General features: G+C 50.7%; 8 protein-coding genes across 8 annotated transcripts; 4 read left to right on the plus strand and 4 right to left on the minus strand.

Moving 5' to 3' along the window:
* Window positions 1-303: 303 nt before the first annotated feature.
* Window positions 304-1,797, minus strand: PtrM4_140450 (TauD, Probable taurine catabolism dioxygenase; the record flags this gene model as incomplete). Its single annotated transcript, XM_001937935.2, has 1 exon — window positions 304-1,797. One exon carries the CDS (start codon window positions 1,795-1,797, stop codon window positions 304-306), a length of 1,494 nt encoding a protein of 497 aa, XP_001937970.1.
* Window positions 1,798-2,012: 215 nt separating this feature from the next.
* PtrM4_140460 (mitochondrial deoxynucleotide carrier) lies at window positions 2,013-3,082 on the plus strand (the record flags this gene model as incomplete). Its single annotated transcript, XM_001937934.1, has 3 exons — window positions 2,013-2,045; window positions 2,099-2,151; window positions 2,200-3,082. The coding sequence occupies 3 exons, from the start codon at window positions 2,013-2,015 to the stop codon at window positions 3,080-3,082; spliced, it is 969 nt and encodes a 322-aa protein (XP_001937969.1).
* Window positions 3,083-3,176: 94 nt separating this feature from the next.
* On the minus strand, window positions 3,177-3,698 carry PtrM4_140470 (uncharacterized protein; the record flags this gene model as incomplete). The annotated part of the gene is made up of 1 exon (XM_001937933.1): window positions 3,177-3,698. The coding sequence occupies one exon, from the start codon at window positions 3,696-3,698 to the stop codon at window positions 3,177-3,179; it is 522 nt and encodes a 173-aa protein (XP_001937968.1).
* Window positions 3,699-4,090: 392 nt separating this feature from the next.
* On the minus strand, window positions 4,091-4,446 carry PtrM4_140480 (uncharacterized protein; the record flags this gene model as incomplete). Its single annotated transcript, XM_066109471.1, has 2 exons — window positions 4,091-4,097; window positions 4,154-4,446. The coding sequence occupies 2 exons, from the start codon at window positions 4,444-4,446 to the stop codon at window positions 4,091-4,093; spliced, it is 300 nt and encodes a 99-aa protein (XP_065960393.1).
* Window positions 4,447-5,784: 1,338 nt separating this feature from the next.
* On the minus strand, window positions 5,785-10,167 carry PtrM4_140490 (rve multi-domain protein; the record flags this gene model as incomplete). The annotated part of the gene is made up of 5 exons (XM_066109472.1): window positions 5,785-7,702; window positions 7,793-8,452; window positions 8,558-8,712; window positions 8,764-8,979; window positions 9,640-10,167. The coding sequence occupies 5 exons, from the start codon at window positions 10,165-10,167 to the stop codon at window positions 5,785-5,787; spliced, it is 3,477 nt and encodes a 1,158-aa protein (XP_065960394.1).
* A 2,313-nt stretch (window positions 10,168-12,480) lies between these two features.
* On the plus strand, window positions 12,481-12,801 carry PtrM4_140500 (uncharacterized protein; the record flags this gene model as incomplete). The annotated part of the gene is made up of 1 exon (XM_066109473.1): window positions 12,481-12,801. One exon carries the CDS (start codon window positions 12,481-12,483, stop codon window positions 12,799-12,801), a length of 321 nt encoding a protein of 106 aa, XP_065960395.1.
* A 515-nt stretch (window positions 12,802-13,316) lies between these two features.
* On the plus strand, window positions 13,317-13,889 carry PtrM4_140510 (Tymo-45kd-70kd domain containing protein; the record flags this gene model as incomplete). The annotated part of the gene is made up of 1 exon (XM_001937931.2): window positions 13,317-13,889. One exon carries the CDS (start codon window positions 13,317-13,319, stop codon window positions 13,887-13,889), a length of 573 nt encoding a protein of 190 aa, XP_001937966.2.
* Window positions 13,890-14,309: 420 nt separating this feature from the next.
* PtrM4_140520 (FR47 domain containing protein) lies at window positions 14,310-15,341 on the plus strand (the record flags this gene model as incomplete). The annotated part of the gene is made up of 1 exon (XM_001937930.1): window positions 14,310-15,341. The coding sequence occupies one exon, from the start codon at window positions 14,310-14,312 to the stop codon at window positions 15,339-15,341; it is 1,032 nt and encodes a 343-aa protein (XP_001937965.1).
* Window positions 15,342-15,471: the final 130 nt, after the last annotated feature.

The following is a 15,471-nucleotide window of genomic DNA, read 5'->3' on the forward strand; positions in this document are numbered from 1 at the left end:
GCTAGCAGGCTATATCTTTGTCATGACTGGAGGTAGTCGACACTCTTTGGTACTCATGTTCTATATAAGGAAGTAGACGCAGTTTGGCCCCAGGTGCACCAGGCTTTGGATACAAAACAATTGTTATTTCTGTTCATTGCATCCGCTACTGTTCTAGCTTGCTGACACTGGTAAATTCTCTTTCCTGCTCAAAACAATGCTCGGACTAGGCATGGAAGGTGAAACGTCATATACTGAATAACAGGCCTACAGCATTTTCCATCATAGTATCATCCAACACACGCTACAAATACTCCCTATTCCTCATTTCACAGCATGCCTGACCACACCTTCAGCCACCCATTTCCCTTCAAACTTCTCTTCCAAAACCCTCAGCTTACTAAAAAACACATCGTCGTCCACATACGCGCCTTTCAGCCACCTCTCCCCTTTTGTCGCATCAAACGCCCTCCTCGCATGCAACACACGCCGATTGTCAAAAATCACACACTCGCCCTCATTAAGCCTATACTCGAACAGGTTCTCCTCCTTACTAAGCAGCTTCTCATACGCATGCGAGGCGGCGATGAAGGTGCGCAGAGACTTTGAGTGCTCGGAGCCAATACGCGCTTCAAAGGGAGCTTGGAAGGGCGGCGACCAGTTGATGCGGCGGATGGCACAGTCCGTGGCTTCGTATCTTAGCGAGGGGAAGGTCTCTATGACAGGGCGTGTCATATGGTAGTGCTGGTTCGGGTGGTGGTAGTGGTATGTTACGGGGAAAGTACAGAGGGTTCTAAAGTAGCCTTCTGATTGCCGCCGCAACTGGTGTGCTGCGTTGAAGGCGTCGGAGAAGAAGGATTCACCGCCGGGGGTTCTGGCGCGCAGGGAGTGGAGGAGCTGGAGATGTGGGGGGTTGGCGGTGTAGAGGAGGTCCATGTGTAGGCCCAGGTAGTCGGGCGTGTACGCTATGTTTTCGGCTTTTGGCTTTGATCGTACGTCCCAGGTGCGGCCGTAGAAGGTGTCCTTTAACGTGCCGATGCGGGAGGCGAGGGAGACGACAGATTCTTCGGAGTCTGGGACATTGTTTATGAAGAGGAGGCCGTATCTGTTTAGGTGGGTGAGGGCGTCGAAGAGGGTGGCGTCGTCGGTCATGTAGGAGTTATAGTCGAGCCATTTGTTGTTTTCGGCAATCTTGTCATGATCCCAGAAAACGCGGTCGTCGTGTCTTGAGCCACCGCGTAGCTCGATTTCAGTGCTGCATGCTCGCCGCAGCCACTCGATGGAGTGTCGTGTGCGGTGTTCAGGACCGTAGCCTTTGACATCTGTAGACCACTCCAGCTCGATTGATTCGCCCTTTTCTTCATCAAAAATAGCCGTAGCACTACCTTCGAGACTCTCAGGGATGTCTGATGTCTGGAAGAGCTTGTTCTTGCTATGGGGGTCTACACATTTCGCACACGTGCAACTGTCACGGAGGAACACAGTGTCAAAGACCTTGGAATCCCCATAAATGTTAACGGAAATGCTCCTGGCTGCTGCACCTTCATCCACTTGCGTGACACTCGGCAAATCTTCAATAAATATGTCCAACTCTTGCGGCGGTCTCAGCTCTGCTTGTTGCTGGCGTCGGCGTGTGGTTGGTCTGAAGGGTCCATGGATAGCGGGGCTCCAATCAGCGTGCTCGGACAGCTTAGGTGATGATCGCCAGAATGGTTTGCAGAAGAGCCGCCGTCTCTGGACCGTGGTTGTGGTGGAAGAGCGTGCATACTGTGACGCGAGATTTCGCAAGGGAATCCTCGCGCTGATAGTCGAAGACATGGTTGGTTTTGACGATTGTGCACTGTGATGCAAGTTGGTGGGGTTTGGCTTCCTTTTCAACGCGCAGCAAGCTCAAACAACCACCAGGGCCGAGGTCTTGCAGCACACCATCGATTGTCCGGCGTTCTGCATATACATTGAACTACCGAGTGCCAGGGTCTTTCCGGTGTACGCGCGCTTGAGCTAGGTTCGTCTTTGATTGACGCGCTGAGCGCATGTCTGAGCGTGTCACACAGCTGAAGCATGAGGTATCGTCCCGTCTTTAGGGAAGTAGTAGACGTGGAGCTGATTCACTTCACAGGGCTCTCGGCAACAGGTAGTTGTCGCGGGTGCAGTCGCAGGCTTAGTGTCACGGTATATCCACCCTCTCATATTCACTAGATAGCTCTAACGGAACGGCAGCTTCGTGATAGCTCCCCTCGATGTCATCAAGATCCGCCTGCAACTGCAGGTCCACTCGCTCTCCGACCCTTTCAGCGTCCGCAATGTCAAAGGCCCTGTCTACAAGGGAACACTGGGCACCCTAAAACAAATTCTACGACAAGAGGGCATCACCGGGCTATGGAAGGGCAATATACCTGCCGAGCTCATGTACCTGACGTACGGTAGTGCTCAGTTTTCGGCTTACACGTACATGTCGCATTTGCTGGAATCTATACCAGCGCCGTACACGCCTCCCGGCTCCGTAAGCAACTTCATAAGTGGCGCGACTGCTGGCGCTGCTGCGACTACAGCAACATACCCGCTCGACCTCCTTCGCACGCGATTTGCTGCCCAGGGACCTGAGCGCGTGTATACGTCCATCTTAACTTCCCTAAAGCAAATCGCACAGCAGGAGGGACCGACGGGTTTCTTTCGCGGTCTCGGAGCGGGCATTAGCCAGATTGTACCATACATGGGCCTCTTCTTCGCCAGCTACGAGAGCTTGAAACCCATCACCGCCACCTCGCCCATACCACTACCACTCGGCAGCTCAGATGCTGTCGCAGGTGTCATCGCGAGTGTACTTTCAAAGACCGCTGTCTACCCCCTCGATACAACACGTAAGCGACTGCAAGTCCAAGGGCCAACACGCGAACGCTACGTTCATCGCAACATACCCACATACAACGGCGTCATCCGCACTCTTGGACACATATGGAAGCACGAGGGAAGACGGGGTCTGTACCGGGGACTGACTGTCAGTTTACTGAAAGCAGCCCCAGCCAGCGCCGTCACAATGTGGACATACGAAAGAGCCATGGGTGCCATGCTAGCGTTTGAAGAGAAGCACAAAAACGATTAGAGAAGATATGAAGAACGGTTATTCATATTCACCTGGCCTTGTACATTATCTAGAAAGATACCATCTTATAGAGCAACTATGATACCTTTTAGTCCTACAGCAAATTTCCATATTCTCCCTCTTTTCCTTGCCATGTCACTTTTATCATTGGGTGCGAAAGGAAATCTGATACCCCTTGTTGAATATTGGTGTCGCCCCATCCTTTTCTTCGGAGGGCCTGGCGTAGTATGAAGACTAGATCTACGCTGTTTACTGCTAGTTCGAGAGCTTCGCCTTTGAACACTGGTATTACGAGACTCAGAGATATGTGGGGAGAAGCGCGCGCTGCTATATAGAATGGAGTTGGCTGCGGCGGCTCCGGGTAGTGGAAGACTTGGGTTGGTAGAGAATTTGTATGGACAGGAGGCCTTGCAAGATTTGGCGGTGGCTCTGGCAATATGTCTCCGGGGCTCGTGTGCTGAATATCGAACACTGCTTCAAAGTTTAAAAGCTCTTTTATTACATTGTCGTTGTAATTATTGAGCAGCCAGTTTGTGTGTGTCAGTTCGTCGATTCTAGTTTGGTTCTTGCGGGCTTGTGCTTCGAGGGCTGCTATGCGAGAGGTGGGTGATGACATGGTGGGTGTTTAGTGGAGAGCGTGAGTAGACAGACGTGTATATAACCATGATAAGGAAGCGCGAGAGCTGCGATGGTAGAGCTTCACGCACAAGTGCACTGGGAATGTGAGGATATAGGGGAGATGTTTTGATTGAAGGGTTGAGGTGAAGGGTAGCCGGAACAGTCTGCCTTACTGATTATAGAAGACCACATGTCAAACAAGTTGAGGTAAGAGTGAATGCAAAAGCAAGTTTCTATTGTTTATATGCAAATCTAAAGTAAGGACTGTCGTAAAACAAAACAAACACACTAAAAGATGCAGAGAGTTCTATCCCCCAATGCTACCAAACCGTCTAATGCCACACTCTCTCCCCAAGACTATGCAAATGAATGTAAGAAAATCGTAAAACGTTACTCTCTCGAACCTCCCATCTAAGCATCCTATCGTCCTCCGTCATCTCGTGAGTTCTCTACTGAGGCTTCTCGCAGTGGAAAGTGAAGCCGTTGAGCCAAGTGGGAATAGGCTTGGTAACATCGCCATCGAGGTCCACAAAGTTCTTGGCGCGACCATCGAGATCAATGGTCCAGCCAGGAATGTTGAGGTTGAGAAGCTGGCACTTTGTAAGGTCTTGGAAGCCGGTGAGCTGGGCTGAGGTGCCCAAGATGTCGCCGCTGGCGCTAGAGATGGCACTGCCTCGGAAGAGGTCAGTAACAAAGCGTGGGACACCGTCGGCCGGGACGCTGGCGGTAGCAGAGGCGCCAGTCATGTCGTTGTAGACCTTGAGGGTAATTGTGGGGATGGGGATGGAGGTTGGGATGGCGGTGGTAGAGGCGGCGAGGGCCAGAATGGTGGAGATGATGGTGCTGGTGAACTGCATGGTGATGGTTGGTAGGTTGGTTTGGTGGTGGTGGTGTGGATTGGAAGTTATTGTTGAAGTGGCAGAGAAGATTGGATTGTTGGTTGTTGTTGCTATTGTTGAGATGTTGATGCTGTTGATGATGATTGTATCTCGTGGATGGAGGGTCTCTTTATACACGTCCCTTACCTTTTCTCATAGATACCCTTTTCCCGTATAGCACAGCATGTCTTGGTGACACTGCCCACCTGAAGCTATTCGCAGACGTCGTCGCCGTACAGCTTGCGCTGCGACCGCCATTCCTCAGCTCTCCGCTGTACCTCTCCAACGACGGTGAGATAGCAAGGTTACGACATCAAGACACAATGTGTATATTGCGTTTCCTAATCAAGCATAGCTTGTGGGGTAGTCTTTCCATCGACTTCTCAGCGTGGCATTGATGCTTACTCTGGGTGTCGGTCTGTGAATGCACTCCGCCTCGACGTCTATTTCTTAGGTTGCATTTGAGGCATTATCAGCATAACACTAGAGCGAAGTAGGTGAATTAACGGAATGAAATTGCCGGGAGCTGAATATGCTGATGGACTTGGCGTGGGTGGGCAGCTGTCAGCCTCCACAAGTCTTCACCGTCGGTTATATGAGCTATTTGTTAATTCTTGGTGGCTGAGTGGCCTGATCATGTTAATAGAGCGTGGTGGCTTGACCCTATGTATCACTTTTCTCCGCTGGTTGAGCCTCAGCGCAGTCACTTGTCTAGATCTTAGAACGTGCTCATTGTTGGGTAGTATCGCTCATAGCTGCTGAGATCATGGCTGCGGCAGAAGCTTAGAGCATCAGTAATAACTCAATCTCGTTTTAACAGTGTGATGGAGGAATTGCTACATGTGGTGCAAGCTTGGGTTGAGGGCACGCGGGGCGCTAAGTTAGCCACATTCGAACTGGGCCAACGTCATCTTCACAGGTAGTCTTCACCGTAAGCATCCTGTGATAATAAACACACCGCGACATCTTGAAAAAATTCCTCGAGAAATGAACGCCACTCCGCATGAGGAGCATTCTGATGCGATGTAACGGATCAAGTCCTTCAGGGGCCTGTACTGTCCACAAATGTCCAAAAGACCTTTATGAGAAGCACCAAATGGTAGAGTGTAAAATCTCTTCTAGAACTACCTTACTAAATGAGTTCTTGGTATCTATTTCACATATGCCTCCACACATCTTACTAGTCTTAGTGGAAAGAAGATATTGTCAGTTTTCGACATCATTATCGTCGACAAAACCATCGAAGTTGTCACCAATATGACCAACTTCTGGCAGTACAGGCTCTTCATCCTCACCCCCCGGAGCTAGCTGAGTAGGTCCAGTGACGCGGTCGATCAGTGGCTGTATACGGCCAATGAGAGGTTGGGATGGAGGTGATAGGGGTGCAGTAGGCGGCTCAGCGGCAGGCTGAGTTACGCCATACTTATCAAATTTGACAGACGAGGTCGTAACGATCTTGTCATTCTCTGGGATCCACATAAGGTAGATAGACTCGCCGATCATACCTACGAGGCGCCCGAGTTGAGCTCGCGGTGCGAACTTGTCGCCTTTAACGCGTTTCTGGGCAGGTATATGGACGTAGCCAGTGTGGCCGAACGCATGCATTTTGGCGACGTTGGGGATCGGATTAGGGTAGTTGAGCGCTCGGTTCCAGGCCTCGAGGGGAGTGATATCTCCATTTGGGGCGCTGGTGACGCTTAGGCTGCGAAGACGGATGATGTAGTGAGCTGCCATGGGCCAGAAGCAGGCAGGCAATCCGGCGGCGATGAGGGCAGCGCGTATACGGTTCTCAGTGATACCGTTGGCGCGCTCAGCGCGTCCGTTTCGCGTGGGTTCGTATGGTGGGGACGCCTCTACGGCAATCCCCTCGTCGTCGAAGTACGCGCGGGTGCGGTTGTTCAGCAGCTCGCGAGCGTTGTCGACGCGGATCGTGATGATCTTAAGGCTGAGGGCCTTCATGCGCTTGCACCAGTTGATCAGCTTAACGCCCAGCGTGGCTCGGTTTTCGGACGTCTCAATCCATTGTTGACCAGTCTTGCCGGCGGTGAGGAGCATCCAATAGATCTCGCCGTCGCGACCTGGGGTGGCAATGGGGCCAACGATATCGACGTGTATCATACCGAGCAGCTCCGTAGGGACGTCCTGGGGGCGGCGAGAGATAACTTGTTGTGACTTTGACAGCCCACACAGTGGACAGTCGGATAGCTTGCCTGTTGTAATAACCATACCCTTGACTGCCTTAGCCGTGCGCTTTAGTATGTTCATGTTGGCGTGGCCGTAGATGTGATGCCAGTCGTCCGCCGGGCGGCTGACGGTTGGCTCGTCGGCTGAGCTGCGGTAGGCGTAATGAGAGGCGTAACAGAGGGCAGCCGGGGCTTCGGATGAGTCGTTGATGACGAGGAAGTTAGGGATACCGTCGATCTCTGGCAGGTAGGCCAGCTCGTTGTCGGTAGAGGTATACAGCTTGTTCTTGCCGGAGTGGTACCACGCTCCCTTGCGCTTGAAAGGCGCCTGGGAGATTACGTTGGTGGCAAAGTCCGGGCAGTACAGTACGTCGTTGAGGTTGATTCGCTCCGTCTCACCGTCGGACTTGACGACGATGAGGTTTACCGTTCCTACGCCTGCTGCCGCAGTAGATCCGGTAGATCCATGTATGTTGTGGTCAGCGGTTCGGACAAGGCTTACGAACTTAGAGCGGTCGTTAAACACGTGTCGGTTGGCAGCGGTGTTGTAGCAGAAACGCTTCTTATAGTTGATGTTATGGACGGCTTTCTTAATCACCGTAGGGGAAACCATTGCCGCAGTAGAGCTGAAGGTGTGGCTGCCAAACAGCGTATCAGGCGAGGCGTTGTTGTCTACCTTCGTGACGTTGGTGCGAGCTGGGTTATTGGCAGCGCGCGACTTTTTGATCCAGTCTGGTACGAGCTCTGGGTGTAGTTTCCAACAGGCCTCGTTAGGGCCGGAGTGCTCACGCTGGCAGTGGTTGCACATACCTTTAACGGTCTTAGGGATGCTGTTGCGCGGCAGAGCTTGGGTTATAGTGTTGTCAGTCGGCTTGACAATAGGTGTCGCCGCTGGCTGGTTACGGGGGCGTCGAGCGAGGACGCGCTGCTCCTCTCTCTGCCTTGAGATGGTAAGGAAGGTCTTGACGGGCTCTTCAGCGGCACGTCGAATGTGATCCTCTAGCGAGGGGACAAGGGAGTCGATAGTTCACTTGTCGCCCTTGCGTATATCGTTGTTGCGAGCCTCAACCCAGTCAGGGAGGACGCTGCTTAGTCCATTCAGGAAGTGTATTATCATCAGCTCAGAGGCAGCGTCGGACTTGTCGACGTTGTTAGGCTGCTTCCAGTGGAGTTTAATGCCGTTGTTGCTCAGCTCACCGAGAGCCTCGCGATACTTGGAGATGTACTCCCGAACGGTCTTACAGGTGTCAGCGCGAAGGCTGATAAAGGTGACCCAGGCAGCGGACGCGTTAGCGTAGTCGCTGCTTGTGTTGAGCTCCTTTAGGACAGTGTACATGGCGTTTGCGGAGTCGCAGACGCGTACATAGGGGATTAAGGTCGGCATAATAGACGACATAATTGTGTTCTGTAGCTCCGCGTCACGAGTAATCCAGTTGTTATACTTGCTCTCATCCTTAGCTCGCAGCGTGCGAGCTTCGGCGTTGTAATCGCGGACGTTGCGGTTGACCGTTGCGCAGTTGCCAAGCGCCTTCTGAGCTTCCTCTGAGGTCTGGCCGGCGACGCTTATAGGCGATTTGAGCTCGAGGATAGTATACTTATCGTCATCTGGTTCGAAGGTGGGGCAGAGGAGGCCATCCAGGATGCGGAAGGCGTTACGGGTAGCGGCGTAACATGTCCGTGCACGCCGAACACTATCTTAGCGATCTCAAAAATGAGGCTGTACAACGCCACATAATAGCTCAATATTAATAAAAACGTAGTATAGCAGTAATCAGATGCTTGCGATCAACTTGTACTATCTATATTTTTGTGGGAGGTTGACGTTGCGGCCACGTGATGTGACTTTGGCTGGAGTAGCAGATAGCTCATCTCCAGCTTGAACACCAGCGTGAGCAGCGCCAGCGCGTTTTTGACGCTTGTTACTTAGTGAGAGTACTTGTAAGGCTTTACGCTTGCGTTGTTAAGCTTGTTAGATAGATTTTTTCTAGTGTTGAGCTTCAACTTTGCGCGCGCGTTCAGCTGCATTCTCAGCTCGCTCAACCTCCCTCATCTCTTTGAGCCTCTGCCTCTCTACACGCTTCTCCTCGAGCTCAACTTGACGCTGCAGTTGAGCCTCCTTACGCTGCTTCTTGGCCCATGCTTTTTGGAGTTTCTCCTCCGTCTCATCTCGCTCCCGTACTGCTTCTCTAGCTCGAGCCTCACGCAACTTGCAAGGAGACTAGAAGACAGAGCTACCGTGATACTCCTGGCGCTGTTGAAGGTCAAGAGCTTTGCCCTTCTTCCTGTGCTTCTTTTTGTGTTAAAGAGCCTCCTTTAAGCCCTCATTCTTATGCTTTAAAAGCTCATTCTAAACAGAGAGATGGTGGACGCTTGAACGCAGCTTTCTTGCCTTATACTGATAGCTATCAGTGACAGCAGCTCGAACTAATCGATCTATCTTTCTCTAATCATGATCAGAGAGCCCTAACGATAAGCTTCTCTTAGCTTCTGGCGTGCTGGCAAATCTACGAAGGATAACGTTAGCATCTATCGGCTAGATCCTAGTAGCTTCGAAGGCCTTTAATATAAGGTTCTCTGTAAAGGAGGATATCTATGCGCTCTAGAAGAGTGGGAAGAAGTCTCCTTTCTTAATTAGGACGAGGCCTTGAGCCTTATGGAGATGATTGGTAAGCTCGTTAGAGTAGGCTTAAGAGAGTGGCTTAAATAGCACTACATCGAGCGGCTGGAGCGTGTGAGTCGAATAGGGAGGAAGGATTATGAGGAGAATCCTATGGCGATCGCAGTACTTGATAAACTCCATCGTGACATAAGATCCATAGCCATTAAGGATGAGTAATCTCTATCTCCCTAATCGCTGCTTTGTACAGCGATCAAACACCTGCTTAAGCCAAGCTAGACCAATGTTATTGTTTGACCAGCCTGTTGGAGATGATGAGACAAAGATATTATGTTCTCCTGCCTTGATATCCTCTACCCAACTTGATCGTATAGCTCCTTTCGCAGATGCGTAGATAAGGCTTGGGGGCAGCGAGCTCCCATCGGCGCAGCAGCAGGCCAGGACTGTCAGAAACTCGCGTGATCCATCCTGGAGAGATGCTCGAACCTCCTTCTTCTCCCATTGACGCCTGCTGAATATTCTCTTGCTTCTGCCTATCAAGCTAATCAAGAAGCCCTTCTCATTCATATTGTATATATCTCGAGCTTTAAGGTGGTATTCAGTGATCTTTCGATGCAGCAGCTCGAAGTAGAGTCTATACTTTGACTTAGAATCAGCCAGGTGGCGCGTACGATCCATGGCGCTGGTCCACTTTGAGATAAGATGGATCTCGTGTCGGTTGATAAAGCAAGTAACCCAGCTCTCGCTGAGCTGCTGATGGGCTACTTCTAATGAGAAATTCCTGATCATCTCTCTTGTAGGAGGAAGGCCTCTCTCTGTGAGCGTTTTGATATATCTCACAAGCTCTAGCTCTTGTTGTGGGCTAATAGCTTGTTGCTGAGCGTATCCATTACTCCTAGGCCCTGTCACGCGCCTCCACCTCCGCGATAGAGTTGCACGGCTGACACCCCATTTCCTCGCAAACTCTGCTAATACAAGTTTTTTTCCGGGTTCTTGCGACTCTAAATCTGCAATCGCATCATCAATTGGAGCCACGGTTGTTGAGTTATAGCGCGTTGAAGTTATGACGCTGAGACGCGCGTTTGGTGTTCAGCGTGCACGAGATGAATCCGTGCACAAGGTGCACGGACACGTTAATTGGTTAGTTGCTTGGCCCAGTCCTTCCAATTCTTGCCGTCGGCCGACAGGCGGACAGTAACGTTGGCGGACGAGGTAATAGTATTGATACTCATAGCTTCGAGGGCGCGCGAAGGCGGGTACCGCAGGGTTCGAGTTAGGAAACGTGTCGCGCTTTTTGACGGCGACGACAAGGTGAGGGCGACGATTGACGTGCGCGCGTAGTGACCGTTCTGAGTTTACAGAATTATCACTACAGCGGTAGCGGGTTAGGGCTCATCACCTGTCAGTAGCACTAGAATGTGAGTGGAATCGTGTCGTATTAGTGCTACGGAGTGTGGGAAGTCTACAATACATGAAGCTATGCGCTAAGCCTCTATAGGCTTAGTGCGTGTGTGATCTAAGATCCGATGGTCGCGCCTCGGGCAGAACCCCAGGTGGCCTCCGGCCAACAGATATGAACGTTGGAAACGAGCTCACTACCATTTTTGTGCTGTTGAACCTCCGGCTTCCTGCTAGACAAAGATGCTATGAGCTGCAAACTTACACGCGAAGTTCTTGATCTCAGTCTGATATTACAGAGTGGATCAGTCCCGCTGTTAGCCTACCAAGTCGGGTACCAAGGATGATAACTTGGGTATCGCTACCACCCGTTGGCCTCACCCACCTTAATTCTATTGAGATACCATTTTTCTTCTCCTGTTAATACTCCTTAAAACATCGTCTAAGCTATGCCTATGCCTATACCTCCCTTCCTCTTGCTCCAGATCACTCACGGCTCACGACCTTCGCCCAACACTGAATATATCAGAAAGATTCTTCATTCAATCGCCAACGCCGTCTGTTCTTTCTTTTTTACGCTTTCTACGGCTTGGATACGTCGCGATGGTTACAGGCGAAGGGAGCAGTGCGACGATCAGCTGTACACATATCCCAGAACCCAAGAGAAGTTATAGCGACCGAAATCGTGAACTTGACGACGCGTACTACGACCACATGTAAGTTCTCTAATTTCTCTAGATGAAATACAAACACTCAAACTATGGCAGCTCTCAAGAAAACCAACTTCTCTCGCCTCTTCTAAGTCTACCCGCGGAGATGCGCGAAATTATCTACGACTATTCTATCGACAACGAAGTTATGATCTATCCCACAGGAATTATTGGGCAAAAAGGCAAGATATCTGCCCTCTTATGGGTCTGTCGACAAACCCGAGCGGAGACAGCGAAACAGTTCTTCAGCAAAACCAAATTCGAGACGGAGACCCTAGACAAGCTTGCCGCGTTTGCACAGTGTCTAGAGAAGAATCATCGCAAGGAATTACGCACAATATCGCTATTGCCGAGGGCTGGGTGGGACTTGGTCGATTTTATCGACAATGTTCGTGAATACCAAGCATGGTCTTGCGCGCTTCCTGTGCCGACTAAGCTAAGTGAATTTCCTGCATTGGAGAAAGTCATCATCATGAGTACAGGACGACATTGGGAGTTCAACATAACGGAAAGATGCTTTTTTGGTTTTTACCTGCCGCTTCTCTCACCTCACCCGGAGTCGCTTGGCGCACGTCCTGTCTGGTGCTCACTCACATCATCAATATAAGGCTGGGCTGTGCCTTCTTCCCTTCTCACACTCACCACGCTAGCACCCTCGTGCCGGTCCCAATATAGTCTTGGATACTACAGACAACAAAAGACAACTCTGCGCATTACCAGCGCCATGACCAACAACGATACCATGTAAGCTGTCCAAGTGGAGTCGTTTCATGGGATCTGAGAACCATAACTAACCCTTCCTCCTAACCAGCACCACGCTCAACCAGGCGAACTCGCCTTTCCTCCGACTGCCACCCGAGATCCGCAACCGCGTTTATCGATTCGCACTCAAGGAAGACGAGATCGTTGCGCTCTTCCCTCATTGCGGCTATGGCAAAAGCCCCAAAACCTCATCATTCAGTCGATATATCGGCAAATCCACCAGGAGACCTCGATGCTCTACTTCTCGCTCAACGAATTCAGTCTGTATAGCGGTTGGTCTGTGGACTACCGCAGGTTTGCACCGCAGCTCGGAGCCATCAAGACACTATGCATGAAGGTTCCAGCAGACAACTTATGTCGCTACCGGAATGTCGCATTTCACTACCAGAATGACACAGTTCACTATCAGAATGCCTTTAGGGTTATTGTGTCTTTGTTCACGGCACTCGAGACCATTCATGTCGTCGGACTACCGGTTATAGACGTGAAGGTGGATGCGATCTCTACCGCTTTCTCCTCGATCTTGGGTAGACAGTTGAAACTATCTTCCTGATTCGACGGAATCTAGCATGGTTTCATCTAGTATGGTTTCATCTAACAGAGGTGGAAACAAGTCATCAGTCCCCACTCATAGCACGATCTCAAAGGAACAACTGCGGAAATGATCCTCTAGCTCTTTAGGCTATATGTAGATGGAATTCATCTTCTTCAAAATCTTCTCGCAGAAACTTATGCCATGTTCTTCTTGTCCGAGATGACTATAAGACAAACACTGGTGATCGCGTAAAGTCTTCATGCCGTCTTACAAAGCCGTGAAAACCAAGCAGGTCTTTCACCTGTATAGATACCTTACAAAACGCAGGCAGTGTGAACCAATTCCATTTTCTGGAAGTTTCCGAGGTCCCCTTGCGGCGTGTCGGAGCTAGCTACATAAACCGCCTTCGCTACACGATCGGCGCTGCTGTCTGCCCGCCAGTAGTGACCTTCTCACTCACCGACCGCTCAAAGCCTTAAAGTCTGCTCTTTCTGCATTCTAACTCTCCCACACTCAACTCAACTCACCCAACCATGCCAATGTCTACGAACCGATCCACGACGCGTCCCAAAAGCCGCCAAGCTGCCCATACAGAAGCGCACTACGACCGCCTCACAGAAACCAACCAACTCGCCTCTCCTCTCCTGCGCCTTCCCTCAGAACTCCGAGACCGCATCTACGAGCTCGTCCTTGCACCCACCCACCCACAAAACACCGCTCTCGAAGTCTACACCAGGAACCCCATCGGCTCGCGTCTCGCCCGAGCATACCTAGCCCCGCTTTCAACATGCTGTCAAATGCGTGCTGAAGGTTTCGTCACGTTCTACAGCCTAAATACTTTTGAGTTCTACTCCACAACGCGTGTCATATCGTTTGCGGCTACTATAGGCGAAGCGGCTTGTAACGTCGTCAAGTCTGTGCGACTGTTTGTCATGGTGATTCGGAGGGAGAAGGCGATACAGGAAGCTTTGGATAAGTGTCTGTCTCTGTTTCCAGGGTTGGAGAATGTGTCGATGCGGCTTGTGAACTATATGGGGATGCACCGGCGGACGAGGTTTAAGGTTGAGCATGCTGCGAAGCCAGGGCTTAATGTGGTTTTTGAGTAGGAGCGGTGTATGATAGCTATCTTGTGGGATAGTTTCATGGTTCAGCGTATGCTAGGGCTATATGGCCTAGTATACTCCGCGGTAGGAGGAGATGGTAGCACACGGTCAGCATAATCAGGTTTGGCGTACCACACACCGAAAAGTTTCTGAGAGGATGAAGGAATTTGCATCTTACACACAACTGTATGTCTATTTACACAATAACGAAATTGAACCAAGTTTGGAAAATGGTCGCGTAGTGGAAGGTTCCAGACGTCATAGCAAAGCTTTAGTCATCTATCAATCCCAAGAAGGAAGGTACATTTCACAACCACTGTCTTACACGTTGACTCAAAATCTCTGACTGTTAATAAAGTCATCTTCCACTCCACGTCATTCTCGATTGTCGTTATATCCAAAACCTGGGTACTGGTCAAAAACATGGAAGTCTACGCCCACCCCACCTCCTCACCCACGCTGCAAAAAGCCCTCCAAGCCACCCTCCCGTACAGCATCAACCTGAAATACCGCACACAACACCCAAACCAAACAGAACACGCGCATATCCTCGCCACATTTTCTCCCTCTGTTTCCACCATACCGCAATGTTGGGCAGCAGCTTACCTCGACCGCTCAATGCGCCCAGAAACCGAGCTATGGATCTTCAGCACCGGCGAACAGCCTAATCACTCAGAGTCAGATGAGTTTTGTAAAGATTGTAAAAAGGTGGTATTGGCATTAGTGGACTACATGTCTACACTTCCCACGCCACCCATACGCTGTGACAACCTCCCTGCTATGGACCTCGCGAAACAGCACGAAAAGGAGTATCCGAATCCTCCCAGTTCAGGAGCGTACGAGTTATCGCCAGGTACCTACATGCGACACCTACTCATGTCCAAAGTCGTCACGTTGGGCGCAATCCAGAAGGATGTTCTGCAAGTACTGCACGAAGCAGGTGTCGTACGAAGCGAACTCCCAGGTCCAGATGCGGAACTGAACAAGTTTCTCTTCAAGCTTTCCGATCTGCCAGAAACACGTGAGCTACCCCAAGGACTGCGGTGGGGTGAGATGCGCGAGCAAGACATCGACCTAGTGAAATCGCGGACATCTATTCCACGAACGACAAAAACTCTGATGTCATTGGAAAGTGTAGGTGTATTTGAAGAAGAGACGGATACACCTGTAGCCTGGACTTTTCTTGGGTTAGATGGATCACTTGTCACATTGCATACAGAAGAGGCGTATAGAGGGAAGGGCATAGCAAAGGCAGTTGCAGCAAAACTTTTCAAGCAACATGCAGCTGGATTAGCAGTAGACGATCAGTCAAATGCGTGGGGACACGCAGATGTATACACTGGCAATGTGCAGAGCGAGAGCGTGTGTAGAAGCCTGGGTGGCAAACCACTTTGGAGGTGCTTTTGGGTGCGCATAGATCTAGAGAAGGCAGGGACGCTTGCGGGCATTGCCTGAGTCGCATTCGTTGCGCATCACATAGACATGTAATGGACACCCGAGCAGATAGTGCATTGTATCTGTTTGAGAATTAGTCTCAAGCTTTGCAGTTTGTGCAAAAACAGTATAATGATGTGCGTTGCTCATT

Source organism: Pyrenophora tritici-repentis, chromosome 8, assembly GCF_003171515.1.
Source record: "Pyrenophora tritici-repentis strain M4 chromosome 8, whole genome shotgun sequence".
Classification (NCBI taxonomy): Eukaryota; Fungi; Ascomycota; class Dothideomycetes; order Pleosporales; family Pleosporaceae; genus Pyrenophora; species Pyrenophora tritici-repentis.